A 16,597-nucleotide genomic window follows, 5' to 3' on the forward strand; every position below is an offset into this window, starting at 1 on the left:
CGAAGCTGGACTGAAGACGAGAACTGGTGGAAACTTTTGGACTTACGACAGCGGAAACAGTTTGTTTCTCCCCGTCCCACCTCTGTCCTTTTACAGACCAAACCAGTTCATTAATAATAAAACCACTGAAAACAACACAAGTGTTTGGATTTCATTTACAGTCGTCTGCCTGGTTTTAAACACACGAACCAGACGGCGCCTCGAAACGCGTCCCGAGAAACACAGAAAGTCTCCGTCTGGAATAAAAGAGACGTCACATTTTTCTTGAAGTTTAATTGTAGTTATTTAAAAAAAATTCTAGTTCACACAGATCCAGAGACGACAGTAACCATGGCAACAACAACACATAAATACACTAAAAAACACACATTTTGTGAATTCGGACATTCTCAGGAGTTGTCAGTAAAATCAAAGTAAAGCTGGAACATGAACAGACGTCTCGTACCGTCAGAGGGGGAAAGGCTGAAAATCAAACTGCAGAGGGACTTTTAACGACGTCTGACGGGACTGTTGTAGAGAGTTATTTTTAAAACAATCAGATAGCTGAAGATAATTACTAATAATAATAAGAAGGTTGTCTGGCCTCAGGTGGGTTTTAAGATAAAGATCTGACTTTAAGGAGTCGAATAGAGAAGAATCCTGTTTCACCCCCACAGATCACAAACCAGACAAGAGACACGATCCTGAGCTGAACCTTCAGCAACTGAAACAAACCAGTTTCAATCAGTTCAACACTTTGAAATAAACACCGTCAGCCGTCAAAGATGGAGGAAGAAACGCGCCGCTGAGAGCTCACTGCGGTCGATCAGGCGATCTGAATCCCTTCGTTCACGTTGACGTAGTTCGCCTCATCGTCACTGTCGCTGTCGCTTTCAGACGACGGTTCTGGAAACAGAGAGAAACACCAGAATGAGTCCAAAGAGTTTGTCTCATTGTGTTTCAGCAGCAGCTCATCACATTTCAAGTGTCGTGGTGATGATGTCATTAATTATCCAGTTCACAGGCAGACTGTTTGGCCAGGACGATCTTTCAAGTTTTTAAAAAATTTTCAGGAGAATTTTTTTTAGGTGTTTGTGGTGTGAAACATGAAATTTAAAAATGTTTTCCTCCTCAAAAAGTTTTTTTTCACCTGGTTTCAGAGACCTAAAAAAAGAAATCTCCTGGAAAAAATTGTCTTATTGTAAAAAACATGTTTTTGATCAGATAAAACGTTTTGTCACCAAACTTTTCTTCACTCGCATGTGAAAGAAAAAAATCTCCTGAAAGAAAAATGTTCACTCAGTTTGAAAAATGAAAATTATTTTTTTCGCCTCCTCAGAAATTCTTTGAAAAAATTTATTTTCAAAAGAAATAATTTTTTTTAAGAGTCTCAGTTTCGCAATTAAATTACATTTTTTTTCCTCCTCAAATCTTTTTTTCCACCTGGTTTCAGACGCCTAAAACAAATCTCCTCTATCAGATTCACACAGATGTTTTTTGTTTCACACATCACAAACAAAAAAATTGTCGCGCAATTTTTTCATCTAGATTCAGACAGCTAAAAAAATTTTTTTTTTTAATATTTCTGTCATTTTATGTTTCACACTCCAAAAAATCTCCTGAAAATTTTATTTTTCACTCAGTTTCACACATGAAATAACATATTTTTCCCCCTCAAATAGTTTTTTTCATCTTGTTTCAGACACCTAAAAAAGAAAAAACTTTTTTTTCCAGGAGAAAATTTTTATATTTCTGTTATTTTTTCTGTTTCAGGCTCAAAAAATCTCCTGAAAAACATTGAAATTGAAAATGTGAACGTTTTGTCACTCAGGTTCACAAAATGGATGATTCCTTTGTTTCACACATCACAAACATAAAAATAAAAAATTGTCCTGAAATTTTTTTCATCTGGTTTCAGACACCTAAAAAATATAATTTTTTTTCCAGGAGAATTTTTTTTATATTTCTGTCATTTTATCTGTTTCACACTCAAACAATCTCCTGAAAATGTATTTTTCACTCAGTTTCACACATGAAATTATTTTTTTTCCCTCCTCAAAAAGTTTTTTCCAGCCGGTTTCAGATACCTAAAAAAAAAAATCTCCTGGCAAAAATTGTCATATTGTAAAAAACTTTTTTTCTGAACCCTTTTCAGTTTCACACATTAAAATTGAAAATGTGAATGTTTTGTCACTCAGGTTCACAGATGGATGATTCTTTTGTTTCACACATCACAAACATAAAAATAAAAAAAACCCTGAAATTGTTTTCCACCTGGTTTCAGACACCTAAAGAAAAATAATCTTAAAAAAATTGTTTTCATTCAGTTTCAAAGATTTTTTTTTTTTCTCCTCAAAGTTTTCTTTCACCCGAGTTTCAGACCAAAACAAATATCCTGGAATTTCTATCAGATTCACACCTTCTTTGTTTCGCGCATCAAAAATATAAAAATAAAATTTTGTCCTGAATTTTTTTTTTCATCTGGTTTCAGACACCTAATTTTTTTTAAAACAATTCAAACGATTTTTTTTTATTCTGTTATTTTCTGTTTCACACACAAAAAAAATGTATTTTTACTCAGTTTCACACATGAAATTCCATATTTTTCCTCCTCAAAAAGTTTTTTTTCACCTTTTTTCACTTTTTTCATTTATTTTTCTCCAACACAAGATTTTACTTTTTTCTCCTGAAATTTTTCAGATGTAAAAAAGGAAGAAAAAAATTTAAAAAATCATGTGAAACAAAAAAAATTCTTTAAAAAAAAATAAAAAAAATAATCATCTGAATCTGTTAGAAAAACAACATTCAGGAGAAATCTTAAAAAAAATTTCACAGATCTGTGAAACCGTGAAAAAACAATTTCAGAAGAATTTTCCTTTTTTTGCACGTATGAAACTGAGTGAAAAATTCAGAAGAATTATTTTTCACCATCTATGAAACAAATTTTTCCTAAAAAATTTTAGGAGGAAAAAATAAAATTTCATGTGTGAAAAAATAAAATATCTGGAGAATTTTTTAAACATGTTTGAGGCCGGATGAACAATAAAGTTTATAAGTTTTACTTATTACCGGCAGTTGCAGCATTTAGAGTTCAGTACTTTTGTGTTTTCTTATGTTTTATGTTCAAAATATAATTTATACACCAACAGTAGCAGTTACCAGCAGGGGGAGCGAAAAATGAAGAAAACATTTTTTTCTCCTAATAAAAATTGATTTTACTCGGTTTCACACGGAAAAATGTGAAAATACTTTTTTTTCTTTGGTTCTTAAGTCTTAAACACGAGAGAAAACAGTTTAGATCAGACTTAAGAAATAAATAACCAGAACAAAAGATTTCTTCTCTTGCATTGCAACACTGCAAATGTTTTCTACATCCAGACATAAAGGAAAGAAACATCTTCGTCTGTGAGTGATATAAAATCACCTCCTGGGTTTTTCCACAGATGCAATAAAAACACAAGAGGCACAAACCAGGACTTCCTGTGTGACGCACCACAGAAGAAGAAGATCACGTCACATGATCTGAAACTGAAAATCAGACTCACTTTGAAAGTGCAGCGGTTCCACATTCAGATATTCTCGGTCCTCTGAGGAGACAACAGGAGGAAACACGGTTACTATGGTGATGGGAATGATTTCATAGACGTGTAAGAAAATATGTGAAGTCACGTGAACTAATTAAAGACGACAATTTCATCCAAACTGAGGTGGACAAATAGAAAAACGTACAAATTTAAAGAGGAAAATATCCATCACGTTAATTACATTCAGTTTATTATTCAATGAAAATGAAAATCAACAAAACGCTGCTCACCGTCCTCTCCGTCCTCTGACAGCCGGGTAGGACTGGGGCTGACCGACAGTTTGTTGGCCGGAGCTGCGTCTGCATGACGAGAGACAGCTGATTAAAGTATTGATTACGTTTCAGATAAATAAACAAATGTTGGGAGTGGATAATGTTGAACTACAGACTGAGCTTAAGGGAAATACAACCACCTTGTTGTACTGTAGCTAGCACGACACATGTTCTTTAGATTATTTATGTTCTATATACTTAATAATAATATAATAATAATAATAATAATAATTATACTGTGTCATTAAGCTGTTACAGCTGCCGAAGAGACAGAAGATGAATCACAGAACGGTCCTTTAACATCAGCTCACATTAGAAACATCTCACCTTCTTTTTTTGGGACGTTTTCATAATCATGTAGAATATCTGTGGATGAAAACAGCTGATCAGTTCTCAGGTGGCCTCTAACAGACAGGAAACACCTGCTGATGAATCTGTGTTTCAAACTGTACCTGAACTGGGCGTCGAGGCTCGGCTCTGGTTGGTCAGAGGAGCTTCACCTTCAGGCAGCACGACTCTGCAGGAACCAAAGAAGAAGAGACGATGAGATCAGACTGAGTTTCTGCTGCAGAACTGAAGAAGTGAAATATAAAGATGGAAACCTACATGTATCCTGATTCATCTCCATCGCTCTCGTTTATGTAGTCAGGTCCTGGAGAAAGAAACGTGTCAGATCAGCTCATCCACCATCATCTGACATAGTGACATCACGCTGACATCACTCTGACATCACACTGAACTCCCAAGTCGGGGACAACAAGTTTAAAATCAAGGCCAATCAGTCCAGTCCAAGAACATCAGTCAGGGGTAATAAGTCCCAAGATGAGGCAATGTCCAAGGTCCAAGCTACAGAAATTTGGGGACCATCTATTGTTATGGGATACTAACAGCTACCAGGTAAAGTGGTTTTGTCTGTACTTGCTGATATTTGATCACAGGTCTGTTAGAAAAGTTGCATCTTCTGCTAGAGTCGAAACAAAGATGATCTCACCATCAGCTGGATTCTCATAACTTGGATTACTCTCTGCGGGATGGAAAAAGACAAATTGTTTAGAGTTTAGGAGTCTGAGTATGACAGACACGACATCATTGTCAGAAATAAACTGCAATAAATGTTATTTTATATAAAGAATAAAGATAAATTCCTGACATTACTTATAAAACATTACTCATCAGGTGTGAGCACAACAACACACTGGAAAACACAAAGCAGGAAGGAGGATCTCACCAGTGTCTGTGGTGAAGGATCTGTGTTTCCGCTGAGTTCCAGCATCAACTGAAGCTGAGCTGAGTGATCAGAAATGAAACCGTTAAACCTGAGAGACAAGTTTTCTGTCTAAATCAAAACGTTGGACACGACTATGTCTTCTCGAGTCAAACTATAAAGTCCAAGTGACCGGACTCAGATCTGAGAGCTCAAACTGATCATCATAAAAAGTAACTCACAAAGGTGACAGCAGGTTGGAGGAAGGATGGATGGAGTTTCGATTGATGGTCGGCTGGGCTGCAATTCAACAAAGGAGGGAGTCACCTTCATCATCATCCTCATCCTCAACATCATCATTAACATGAAGATCAATGTAAATGTGAGCATCATCTGCATAGAGTCGTTATCGCGGTCAGAAGGTACAGGACGCTGACATGTCAAAATGAAAACTGTGATCTCTTCCTACATGATTAAACTTCTCTGCTGACCCAGAAATTATTTTTCTATAAACTAATCAGTCAGCGCTTCATTTTAGTCTCCCTGCTGCCTCCTGTCAGTTTCATATCAACAGAGCACATTTCTTCCTGTTTGTTGTTGGTATGTTGATCCTCTGAAGTGAGTCCATGTGACCAAACACCTCATTTTTACTTCTGTTTATTGTGGCTTTGTAACAAAGTAGATGCATAACTTATTTTATTTGTCTTTTCAATGAAATTTCTTTCATCTTTTCCTACTTATTTGATTTTTTTTGCTGTCTTAATCTTATTTTTTATGTATTTCTATTAAGACCTCTTGTATGTCCAGTTATTATTTTTGAACTTGTTTTCATTGTTCATGTTTGATCCATCTTTAAAATCAGTGTGTCAGTTTAGCGTGACAGCATGATTTTGATATTTTCCATCTTCTGTGAAGCATCTTTTAGCATTAAAGCTTCTTTAATGTAAACAAATCATTTCAGGTGTTTCGGTCTTACCTGGATGGATGACTATGAATCCAGTGGATCTGACAGTAAGAGAGAAAACAAACACTCATCATTCAGTCTTTATTTCATACAACACAGTAAGACTGAACCTGAAATGTCGACCAGCAGAAGAAAAGACTTACTCCTCTGAAGTTTGTCTGATGGACACTGTAAACAGAACAAGAACAACATTTAGTTTCACCTGATTTAAATTATTTAAATGTAAAGACGTCATCTGTCAGCAGCTAAAATAAAAACAATCAAAGTGTTGTCGTCATTGACCATCAGCCGTGTGAGAACACGGCTGTGAAACTGGTTGAAACCACAGGATGTAACATGTAGGTCAGTTCAGCAGCTGTTAACCACGTGTTGGAGCACAACGCAGCGAGACATCATCTCACCCAGCGGGCCGTCGTTCCTGCAGCGCAGACACACGACCGCCAGCAGCACCATGGAGACGAAGATGGCGGCCGCCATGACGATGAGGAGCCAGGTGACAGCCATGTTTCACCTGAGGAGGATGGAGGAGACGACGTGAGACCGATGGAGGTTTGATTGAGTCCTTCAGTCCAGACTGAAACATCTCAACAACTACAGGATGGACTGTGATGAAACGTTCAGACATTCATGTTCGAATCAGGATGAACCGTTAAAACTGTGACGAGCTCACAAACCAGGAAACTAGTGAAGAGGATTTAGGACACTGAAAATCAAAAGAATGAGATGTGACCTGTTTTCAGCTGAAATCAGAATTCTGAGAAAAAAGTCTGAACTCTGAAAAAAGTCTGGAGTTTTTCTCTACGCAGCCTTTTGTTGAACTCCAGACATTAAACGCACAACTAATTTTCATTAAACTTATTTTCATTATTAATATATCTTCTCAATATTTTCACGATTCTCGTTTAGTCTATAAAATGTCATAAAATTGTGAAAAACGTTCATCACCAGAGCCCAAAGCGACGTCTTCAAACCAAACCAAACCCCAAAGACTCTCCATGTCAGAAATGACAAAGAAAAGCAGCAAATCCTCAAATCTAAGAAGCTGGAACCAGACAGTGTTTGATATTTTCTCTTAAAAGACTAAAATGATAAATCGATCAGCAAAATAGTTGGCGATTAACTTTCTTTCGATTGACCAGCTGATAAATGGACTAATGATTACAGCTCCAAAGTGCACTACCTGTTCAACAGACCAGTGAATAAATCAATGAATGAATTGAATTAAAAATTCAAGACTTTAAACAGTGACTCTGTTATTCTTCTTATTAAAGTCAGAATTGTGGAAAAAAAAGGTCAGAACTTTTTTTCAGTGGCACTAACCCTGTTTATTTTTTTCCGATTCCTGATAAAATGAATTAATTTAAAAATGTTCAACTTTGGCTCTGATGCAGCATGTGATCTGCAAAGCAACGACTAACTAAAGGAATCAAATTAATGTATAAAAAGAACAAAACTTGCCTCCGAAGTGGAAGTTTACTTTAAAGTACACTTTAAAAATAACCTGTAAACTTTTCCTGTTTTGTTTTTCAGTACAAAAATATCATCAAATTACAAAAACAGATTGTGAATTTAATGATTAGTGTAAAATAACACATGAAATCAGTTCATGTTTATGAGCTTAACATTTAAATTTTATTACAGAAAATTCTGCTTTTTCGTCACAAAATACTTGTTGCGAATTTATCATAAATTCAGAAATATTTATGTTTTATTGAACAGATGAAATCTTCCAGTTTATTTCTGTAATTAGATTCATAAGCTAGATCAAAGGTGTGTGTTGTGTTCCCGATGTATCTATGCGTACATGTGAATATCATTAATTTAACATCAAAAAGCCAGAAAATAAACCAGATCTGATGTAAAATGAAAGGTTTTCTTCACAGCGTCATTAACATCCACAGAAGTCAAACCACTGACTATAAATACTGTGTTCACTCGGTCTGAAGCCGCAGAGATGAATCTCCTTCATGTCTGAACATCTCGTCTCTGGTTCACAGTCAGCAGTGAACCAGAGGAGGCCATGTTTTTTAAATTAACTGCTCTCTTCTTTAAACAACTGGTGGTTTTCACTTTCCTGAAGCACCAGAACGAGAACACGACGCCGATCTGATCTCAGAGCTGCTTCACACAGGAAGGAAAACCAGCTCACATGTGCTGCGACTGACTGGTTCAGCTCGGCTTCTTCCTCTGCTGCCGGCCTCTACTCTCAAAAACACGGTCTGACCCGGTTCACAGCCTCCTCACAGAACCTCCTCTCCTCCTGAACCCTACCAGTTTAATATCTCGACTTATTTAAAAGCTTCATTGTCCTCAGAGATTTAACGATCAATCAGCGGCTGACACAGAGCGCTATGACTGGCGGCCATCTTGTGAGTTGTGGCTCCATCTTTAATCTTATTTCGTGTTGTTTTCCCACAAAACCCCTGATAGGTTTTAATAAAAGGCAGCCGGTCAATAGAAACGAGTGTAACAGGGTCAAAGATGTGTGAAGGAAGTGTGACAGGAAGACATGAACAGATTTAATCACACAGATTGAAGTTAAAGACGCTGCTGAGATCAAATCATGTTCAGTACAGAACCGCCGTGATGTTTGGATGTATTACATATTGTTAACTTCTCATTCACATGTTTAATCAGATTTTCTGCTGTAAATCAGTTTGAAACAAACAAAACGATCCTTTAAAGTGAAGAATTACATGATGAGACAGATTCACATCCTTCACTGGACAGTTCAAGTATCACTATGACAGGGAAACTAAAAGTACAGCATTGGTAGAAAGTAACTTAGTACATTTACTCAAGTAGGCGACTGTACTTGAGTACATTTTGAAGTACTTATACTTAACTTGAGTATTTCCATTATCTGCTACTTTATAATACTTCCACTCCACTAGGTCAGAGGCAAATACTGTAGCTTTTACTACATTTATTTGAAAACTCTGCAGATTTTCTTGTGGACATGACTTCACTGCAGACCATGCTGATGAAGAACGACCACAACAACATCTGTATTACATACATGTCAACTACGGGTACCTGCAAGGCTCAAAAGCCTGATACATGACAAATATTACATATACAATATTCAGAAGAAGAAGAAGAAGAAGAAGAAGAAGAAGAAGAGGAAAAGAAGGAAAAGGAGATTATTATTATTATTAATAATAATGTGGAGGATCAGAAGGATAGAGCAGCATAACATGGAAATACTCAAGTAAGGTACAAGTACTTCAAAACTATCCTGAAGTACAGTACTTGAGTTAGCTGAGCAGTTTTCAGTCACAAACACTTCTTTATCTTTGTGACATCAGCTTCAAACTCAGTGACTTCCTGCAGTTTTTTCTGTTCATCTCAACATGATGACAAAACTCCAGGAAGTCACGGCTCACACAGACGATCCTGAAGTTAAAACAACATTTTAGTTTCTGTACGAGGAAATCGAACGAGACACGTGTTAATTAGTGAGCTTCAGAGGTAGATTTTGTAACCTTCAGTCAGGCTAGCTGTTTATGCTAAGCTAAGCTAAGCGGCTCCTGGCGGCAGCTTCGTATCGACAGCACAGACCAATCTGACTCTCAGCAAGAAATACGCCCAAAATGTCCCAAACTGTTCCTTTAACAGATTTAAAACAGCAACAGCGGCTCCTCACAGCAGCTGACGGTCATTATTTATTTATGTTTTAGACCATGAGGCTCTTTCACACCTGGTGTCACCATCAGATCACAAGTGTTCAGCTCTCAGTCCGTCACTTCACACCTGACATTAACATGCGTCTGATCAGATGTCACTTCCTGCTCTATGTACATATAAACCTCACTGAGACAAACAGAATCCATGTTTCTACACAAACACAAAGAAGTTCATGTTGAACATTTGCTGAATTTACAAGAAGGAACAAATAAGTCAGAATCAGTCAGAGACAGAGTTTCACACAGTTTATAAAGTGTCTCCAACTCAACAACTCACTAAACTGACACATTTGTTAAGGGAGTCTGGGGACAAAGAAGTCGCCTATATTGGTTACTGTTTGGTGTATTTGTAAAATGTGACATGTGTAGCATCAATAAAATGTTTCTTCTTTCATAAATTGAGTGTAAATGGTGAAATCAGTGTAAACAGTGTGTTCAAACAGCTGCTAAATGTTGGCAGGTCAGACTTTAGCACTGTAGACACAGAAGCAGACAGGCTGGTGCAGCCATGCTGCCACAAACTGACACTTTTTACAAGGAAACACACAACTTACTGTTTTCATTTAATGCTGAATTTACAAGAAGGAGACAATGATTCAGAGTCTGTCAGAGACAGAGTTTCACTACGTTATAAAGTTTGTTTTAACTCAACAACTCTTAAAATCACCACATTTGTTAAGGGAGTCTGGTGGTTACTAGCTGGTGCTTCACTGTGGCCCAGGGTACACTTGTGACCACCTCTGAATGTGGTCTGAGTGATCAGGTCACTCAGGACGGATGTTGACAGGTCTGAACCAGGTCGTGGTCACGGTCTTCCCCCTCGAGGCCACCAAGGGACCACGTACGAACATTTTGGCTCTCAGAAAATATCTTCTAACTTCTGCTGATTGTCTGAAAGCACATTACATGAAGTGGGTTTTTTAGTGTTTCTTTGAATTGTGATTTGTCTCTAAGACCGGATTAATGGAGCCCTGAGAACTTTATCATGATCATGATCGTCTTTTCTCAGTGCTTTTTGCAAAATGTGTGACAAGATGGATGCCGCGCTACATGTCTTGAAATCTTCAAGAAAACTGTTAATAAGTGCATTATAAAGGATTTATTAACCTGATGAACGTATTGTTCTCAGCTGAAAATTGTAGTTAACTGTAACACATAATAAAGTTTGTGTGAGTTACCTGAGTTAAAGTTTAACGATGACACAATACGTCAGTTAAACCCAATAAATATGTTTATAATGATATTATTAACACTTGTATTAATGTTCTTAAGCATCTATAAACTGTTATGTGCTTATCAATGCTTTATAATCTTACAATGAACACTTCTGTGATGATATTATTAATGCTAATATAATCTTATTAATGTTAATAAGCATCCGCCCTGCTTGAGACTGTTTACTCACATCCTGGTTGCATCAAGAGAGCAGAGCTGCAACGATCAGTAGATTTAATTGATAAGTCGATGGAAGGAAATTAGTTCTTATTTTGCTGATCGTAATCATCGTCTGGTTCCAGCTGCTTAAATGTGAGAATCTGCTCCAGTAGAAGTTCAGATACTTGTGTAAAAACAGACTCTGGTAAAAGTAGAAGTACTGATTCAGCTTGTTTCCTCCAGTAAAAGTAATCGAGTACAGGCTCTGAAGTGTACTCAGAGTATCAGAGTAAAAAGTCTCCCTCTGAAGGACATTTGTGGTCAAAGCTGACTGAAGCTCACGTCATATTAATATAATTCAAAGACTATTAAAGTTAAAGGTGGAGTCAGTAGGATCTGTCCCAGCTGTTTTGGGTTGGTAAAGCGTCGTTAATAATCCATAATTCTGCTCAGATACATTCAAACTAAAATTGACGAGCCTGTTTTTTGAGGAGGAGAAAGTTCAGATATTTGTGCTCAGATGTCGGGAGGAGAAGTCAGAAGTTGTTCAGAAACCTAAAACATCTACTCAAGTATTTGTACTCTGTTACTTCCCTCCTCTGATGAAGAGTCTTTGGGTTTTGGACTGTGCAGACGTCACTTTGGGCTCCAGGAAACTGTGACGAGCATTTTTTTTTAGAAATGTTTGATATTTTATAGACTAAATGATTGATTGATTAATTGTGAAAACAATCAGCAGATTGCTGGATAATGAAAATAAGCATTAGTTGTGTGTTAAATGTGCCGGAGTTCAACAAAAGTCTGCGTAGACAAATAAAAGAGTTCATCTTAAAAAAGAATTCAAAGAAAGAAAAGTGAGTGAAGTGATTTTAACTACTTTTTGACAGTTTCATTGATTGATAGTGGAAATAAATAGCAGGACTAATGGATGGTGAGAATAAAGGTTAGCTGCAGCTCTAGAGCTTATTCTCATTATATATTATATTATTAAAGTTATTCAGAGGATTGTTCATGACTTCCTCCTTCCGTTAACATCATCCTGCTAGATTCACGCTGTAGAGGTCAAAGTCTCTCAGTGAATAACGTCTTCACTCTTTGTGATGTTGAACTTGAGAATTAAACGTGTGAACAACGACCGGCGGCAGCTGAGAGGTGAAGGCCTGAACTCTGCAGTGATCACCTTCATCTCCTCTCAGTGCATGCTGGGAACAAAGTGAAGTTCCTTCATCACTCAGAGGTCATAAAATCATCAGCTGAGAAACTAAAGAGACGGAGAGCTCACCTACACCTGAGGACAAGCTGCGACCGAAGAGACGAGGGTGAGGAGGACGGAGGACGGGTGAAGTTTCGGGGCCTGCTGCTGCTCTCGTGTCCCCCGACAGTGTCTGGTCCACATGAGGCGACTACTGTAACCGAACATCCGCCATATCTGAAGACGTCTTCGCTCTCTTTCTCCGTCTTCCCTCCCTGATGATCTTGATCTTGAGTCTTTCCTCCCTCCCTCTTTGTCACTGACTCTCCTCTGTCATCGCTGCACCCAATCACCTCGCTGGGGTTTGTCTCACCTCCCGCCACAGGTCCTCTGATCTTGTGTCGTCTTCCTCAGTGTTTCCTACGAGTAAGGTGACGATGGACCATCAACGCAGGTCACCTTTGTCCAGACAGATGCAGGACTGCCCTCTGAAAGTTTAAAAAAACACACAGGTGAGGCTTAAAACAATCACCTGAACATAAGATTAGAGTTCAAGCGTGAGATAAAGTGCTGCAGAGGTTGACTCACCAGCCAGGTGACTCACTGTGTGTGGGCTGATCAAACTGTCCTCTTTCAACTGCAATCTGCAACTGGTGGTGGAGACCGGGGAAGAAGTTTCACACCGACGCCTCGAACCAATCAGGAGATGTAACTGTGACACCTCAGAGCGTCGCCGGGTGATAAAAAGCTGCAGCGCTGCGTGAAAAAGCTGCTGCAACCGTCTCAACATCCTCCCACCTACAAACAGGAAACCACACCGAGGGGAGGAAGCCGAGTCCTCCTCTCCTCTTCGCTCCTCTCCTCGCGTCTTCTTCTGTTGAGAGAAAAGACAGCAGAGGAAAAAGAGACAAGGAGGAGCAGAGAAACCCCCCATGAATAAGGGAGGACAGGGGGGACACCTGATGAGAAAACGGCGGGAAACCACACGAGGACAGCTGCCAGAGTCGGCCTGTTTATGACCCGGCTGAGCTACTTTGCATGTGATTATAAAGTTATGGGTGCCACTGAAAACGGACACTTAACGTGTTTTTCTGAGGAAATATTCATTAAAAAAAGCCATTTTGTGAGCTCAACATCCTGCTGCCTGAGAGCAACAGGAACATTAATCTCATAATATTTCCTTATCTACACTAACTTTGTGCAGATAAAGGTCAAAAGCAAGTGATGAGGTGGAACAGCAGCCTGTTCAAACAGCAAAACACATAAAACTACTTAAATTTGCATCATTTTATCAGTTTAGGGCTTTAAACACTGATATAAACTTTATATTGGCTGTTGTGGGCTCTAGGGCGGGCGTAGAAGCTCATATCTGTCCAGATGAGCTGTGAATCAAGCGGGGACCATCTCAGGATCTCTGGTGTGGAGGGATGAAGGCGGTCTTTTACAGATAAAAGCATCTTTGTTTTATCTGTAAAGTTTATCTGTCAGGTTTTTTTTTTGCCCTTTAATGATGAATTCTGTGTTTTGGACTAAATATGCTCCTGGAATGGATCTAATGGACATTTAGGAATAAGAGACGACAGTTTTTATTGGAGTTTGATGCTCTACTGAAACACACGGACACTTTAAAGATGAGTTGGCAAAACTTTGTACATGCTAATTTGTTAGCTTGTTTGTTTGTTGATTGCATCTTTCTGATTTGGTTTAATCTTGAAATAGTTTGCATGAATAGAATCATGAGAATCAAAGCTTTTCTAACAATGTATGACATGACTACACTTAAATCAAGGCGTCAGTCTATTTGCTCTGCTGTGTTTGCTGTTCGGGTTATTTTCACCCTTTTTTAAAAGGTGAGATCTTCACTGCAGCTGCTGTGCTAAAAGTGTTGGCGTGCACCCCGTCTGAGGTGGGTGCACGAGCTTGACCGCATGTCGAAGGTGTAAATAACATCTCCTCAGATCAGGTTGTGATCTCTTCTCTCCTGCAGACTGTGATCACAGCAGACGAGCTGCATGGAGACATCTGATGTTTAAATCATCTCCAGCTGCTTCAGCTGTTCAGCAGAACGCTGCAACTCTGTTTTACTGTGAAGCTCCAGAAATGTTCTGTGGACTACGAGACTTCACCTGACTTTATATCATCAGGAGGAGATGATGGCTGAGCCTGACTTTATATCATCAGGAGGAGATGATGGCTGAGCCTGACTTTATATCATCAGGAGGAGATGATGGCTGAGCCTGACTTTATATCATCAGGAGGAGATGATGGCTGAGCCTGACTTTATATCATCAGGAGGAGATGATGGCTGAGCCTGACTTTATATCATCAGGAGGAGATGATGGCTGAGCCTGACTTTATATCATCAGGAGGAGATGATGACTGAGCCTGACTTTATATCATCAGGAGGAGATGATGGCTGAGCCTGACTTTATATCATCAGGAGGAGATGATGGCTGAGCCTGACTTTATATCATCAGGAGGAGATGATGGCTGAGCCTGACTTTATGTCATCAGGAGGAGATGATGGCTGAGCCTGACTTTATATCATCAGGAGGAGATGATGGCTGAGCCTGACTTTATATCATCAGGAGATGATGGCTGAGCCTGACTTTATATCATCAGGAGGAGATGATGGCTGAGCCTGACTTTATATCATCAGGAGATGATGGCTGAGCCTGACTTTATATCATCAGGAGGAGATGATGGCTGAGTCTGACTTTATATCATCAGGAGGAGATGATGGCTGAGCCTGACTTTATATCATCAGGAGGAGATGATGACTGAGCCTGACTTTATATCATCAGGAGGAGATGGTGGCTGAGCCTGATTTTACATCATCAGGAGGAGATGATGACTGAGCCTGACTTTATATCATCAGGAGGAGAAGATGACTGAGCCTGACTTTATATCATCAGGAGGAGATGATGACTGAGCCTGACTTTATATCATCAGGAGGAGATGACTGAGCCTGACTTTATATCATCAGGAGATGATGGCTGAGCCTGACTTTATATCATCAGGAGGAGATGATGGCTGAGTCTGACTTTATATCATCAGGAGGAGATGATGGCTGAGCCTGACTTTATATCATCAGGAGGAGAAGATGACTGAGCCTGACTTTATATCATCAGGAGGAGATGATGACTGAGCCTGACTTTATATCATCAGGAGGAGATGATGGCTGAGCCTGACTTTATATCATCAGGAGGAGATGATGGCTGAGCCTGACTTTATATCATCAGGAGATGATGGCTGAGCCTGACTTTATATCATCAGGAAGAGGTGATGGCTGAGCCTGACTTTATATCATCAGGAGGAGATGATGACTGAGCCTGACTTTATATCATCAGGAGGAGAAGATGGCTGAGCCTGACTTTATATCATCAGGAGGAGAAGATGACTGAGCCTGACTTTATATCATCAGGAGGAGAAGATGACTGAGCCTGACTTTATATCATCAGGAGGAGATGATGACTGAGCCTGACTTTATATCATCAGGAGGAGATGATGGCTGAGCCTGACTTTATATCATCAGGAGGAGATGATGGCTGAGCCTGACTTTATATCATCAGGAGATGATGGCTGAGCCTGACTTTATATCATCAGGAGATGATGGCTGAGCCTGACTTTATATCATCAGGAGGAGATGATGGCTGAGCCTGACTTTATATCATCAGGAGGAGATGATGACTGAGTCTGACTTTATATCATCAGGAGGAGATGATGGCTGAGTCTGACTTTATATCATCAGGAGGAGATGATGGCTGAGCCTGACTTTATATCATCAGGAGGAGATGATGGCTGAGCCTGACTTTATATCATCAGGAGGAGATGATGGCTGAGCCTGACTTTATATCATCAGGAGGAGATGATGGCTGAGCCTGACTTTATATCATCAGGAGGAGATGATGGCTGAGTCTGACTTTATATCATCAGGAGGAGATGATGGCTGAGCCTGACTTTATATCATCAGGAGGAGATGATGGCTGAGCCTGACTTTATATCATCAGGAGGAGATGATGGCTGAGCCTGACTTTATATCATCAGGAGATGATGGCTGAGCCTGACTTTATATCATCAGGAGGAGATGATGGCTGAGCCTGACTTTGTATCATCAGGAGGAGATGATGACTGAGCCTGACTTTATATCATCAGGAGGAGATGATGACTGAGCCTGACTTTATATCATCAGGAGGAGATGATGACTGAGCCTGACTTTATATCATCAGGAGGAGATGATGACTGAGCCTGACTTTATATCATCAGGAGGAGATGATGACTGAGCCTGACTTTATATCATCAGGAGGAGATGATGACTGAGCCTGACTTTATATCATCAGGA

The 16,597-nt window shown here is 39.2% G+C and overlaps 1 protein-coding gene across 1 annotated transcript; it reads right to left on the reverse strand.

Annotated features, from left to right (window-relative positions):
- Positions 1–256: 256 nt before the first annotated feature.
- Positions 257–13,313, reverse strand: LOC141019488 (uncharacterized). Its single transcript, XM_073494426.1, has 14 exons — positions 12,844–13,313; positions 12,346–12,743; positions 6,405–6,514; positions 6,147–6,171; positions 6,016–6,044; positions 5,282–5,339; positions 5,064–5,122; positions 4,827–4,859; positions 4,442–4,487; positions 4,288–4,352; positions 4,163–4,201; positions 3,794–3,862; positions 3,525–3,566; positions 257–885 (listed from the first exon to the last, which is right to left on the reverse strand). The coding sequence occupies exons 3-14, from the start codon at positions 6,505–6,507 to the stop codon at positions 806–808; spliced, it is 648 nt and encodes a 215-aa protein (XP_073350527.1). The 5' UTR covers positions 6,508–6,514; positions 12,346–12,743; positions 12,844–13,313; the 3' UTR covers positions 257–805.
- Positions 13,314–16,597: the final 3,284 nt, after the last annotated feature.

The sequence above is a fragment of the Pagrus major genome, chromosome 23, assembly GCF_040436345.1.
Source record: "Pagrus major chromosome 23, Pma_NU_1.0".
NCBI lineage: Eukaryota > Metazoa > Chordata > Actinopteri > Spariformes > Sparidae > Pagrus > Pagrus major.

What these genes read in the sequence shown, in the direction of transcription:
- LOC141019488 (XM_073494426.1), bottom strand. Translation starts at nt 6,507, where the DNA reads ATGGCTGTCACCTGGCTCCTCATCGTCATGGCGGCCGCCATCTTCGTC. An exon ending in TTATGAGAATCCAGCTGATG is followed by an intron (nt 4,488 to 4,826) that starts GTGAGATCATCT and finishes TTCTTTCTCCAG; the next exon opens with GACCTGACTACATAAACGAG. An exon ending in GGAACCGCTGCACTTTCAAA is followed by an intron (nt 886 to 3,524) that starts GTGAGTCTGATT and finishes CTCTGTTTCCAG; the next exon opens with AACCGTCGTCTGAAAGCGAC.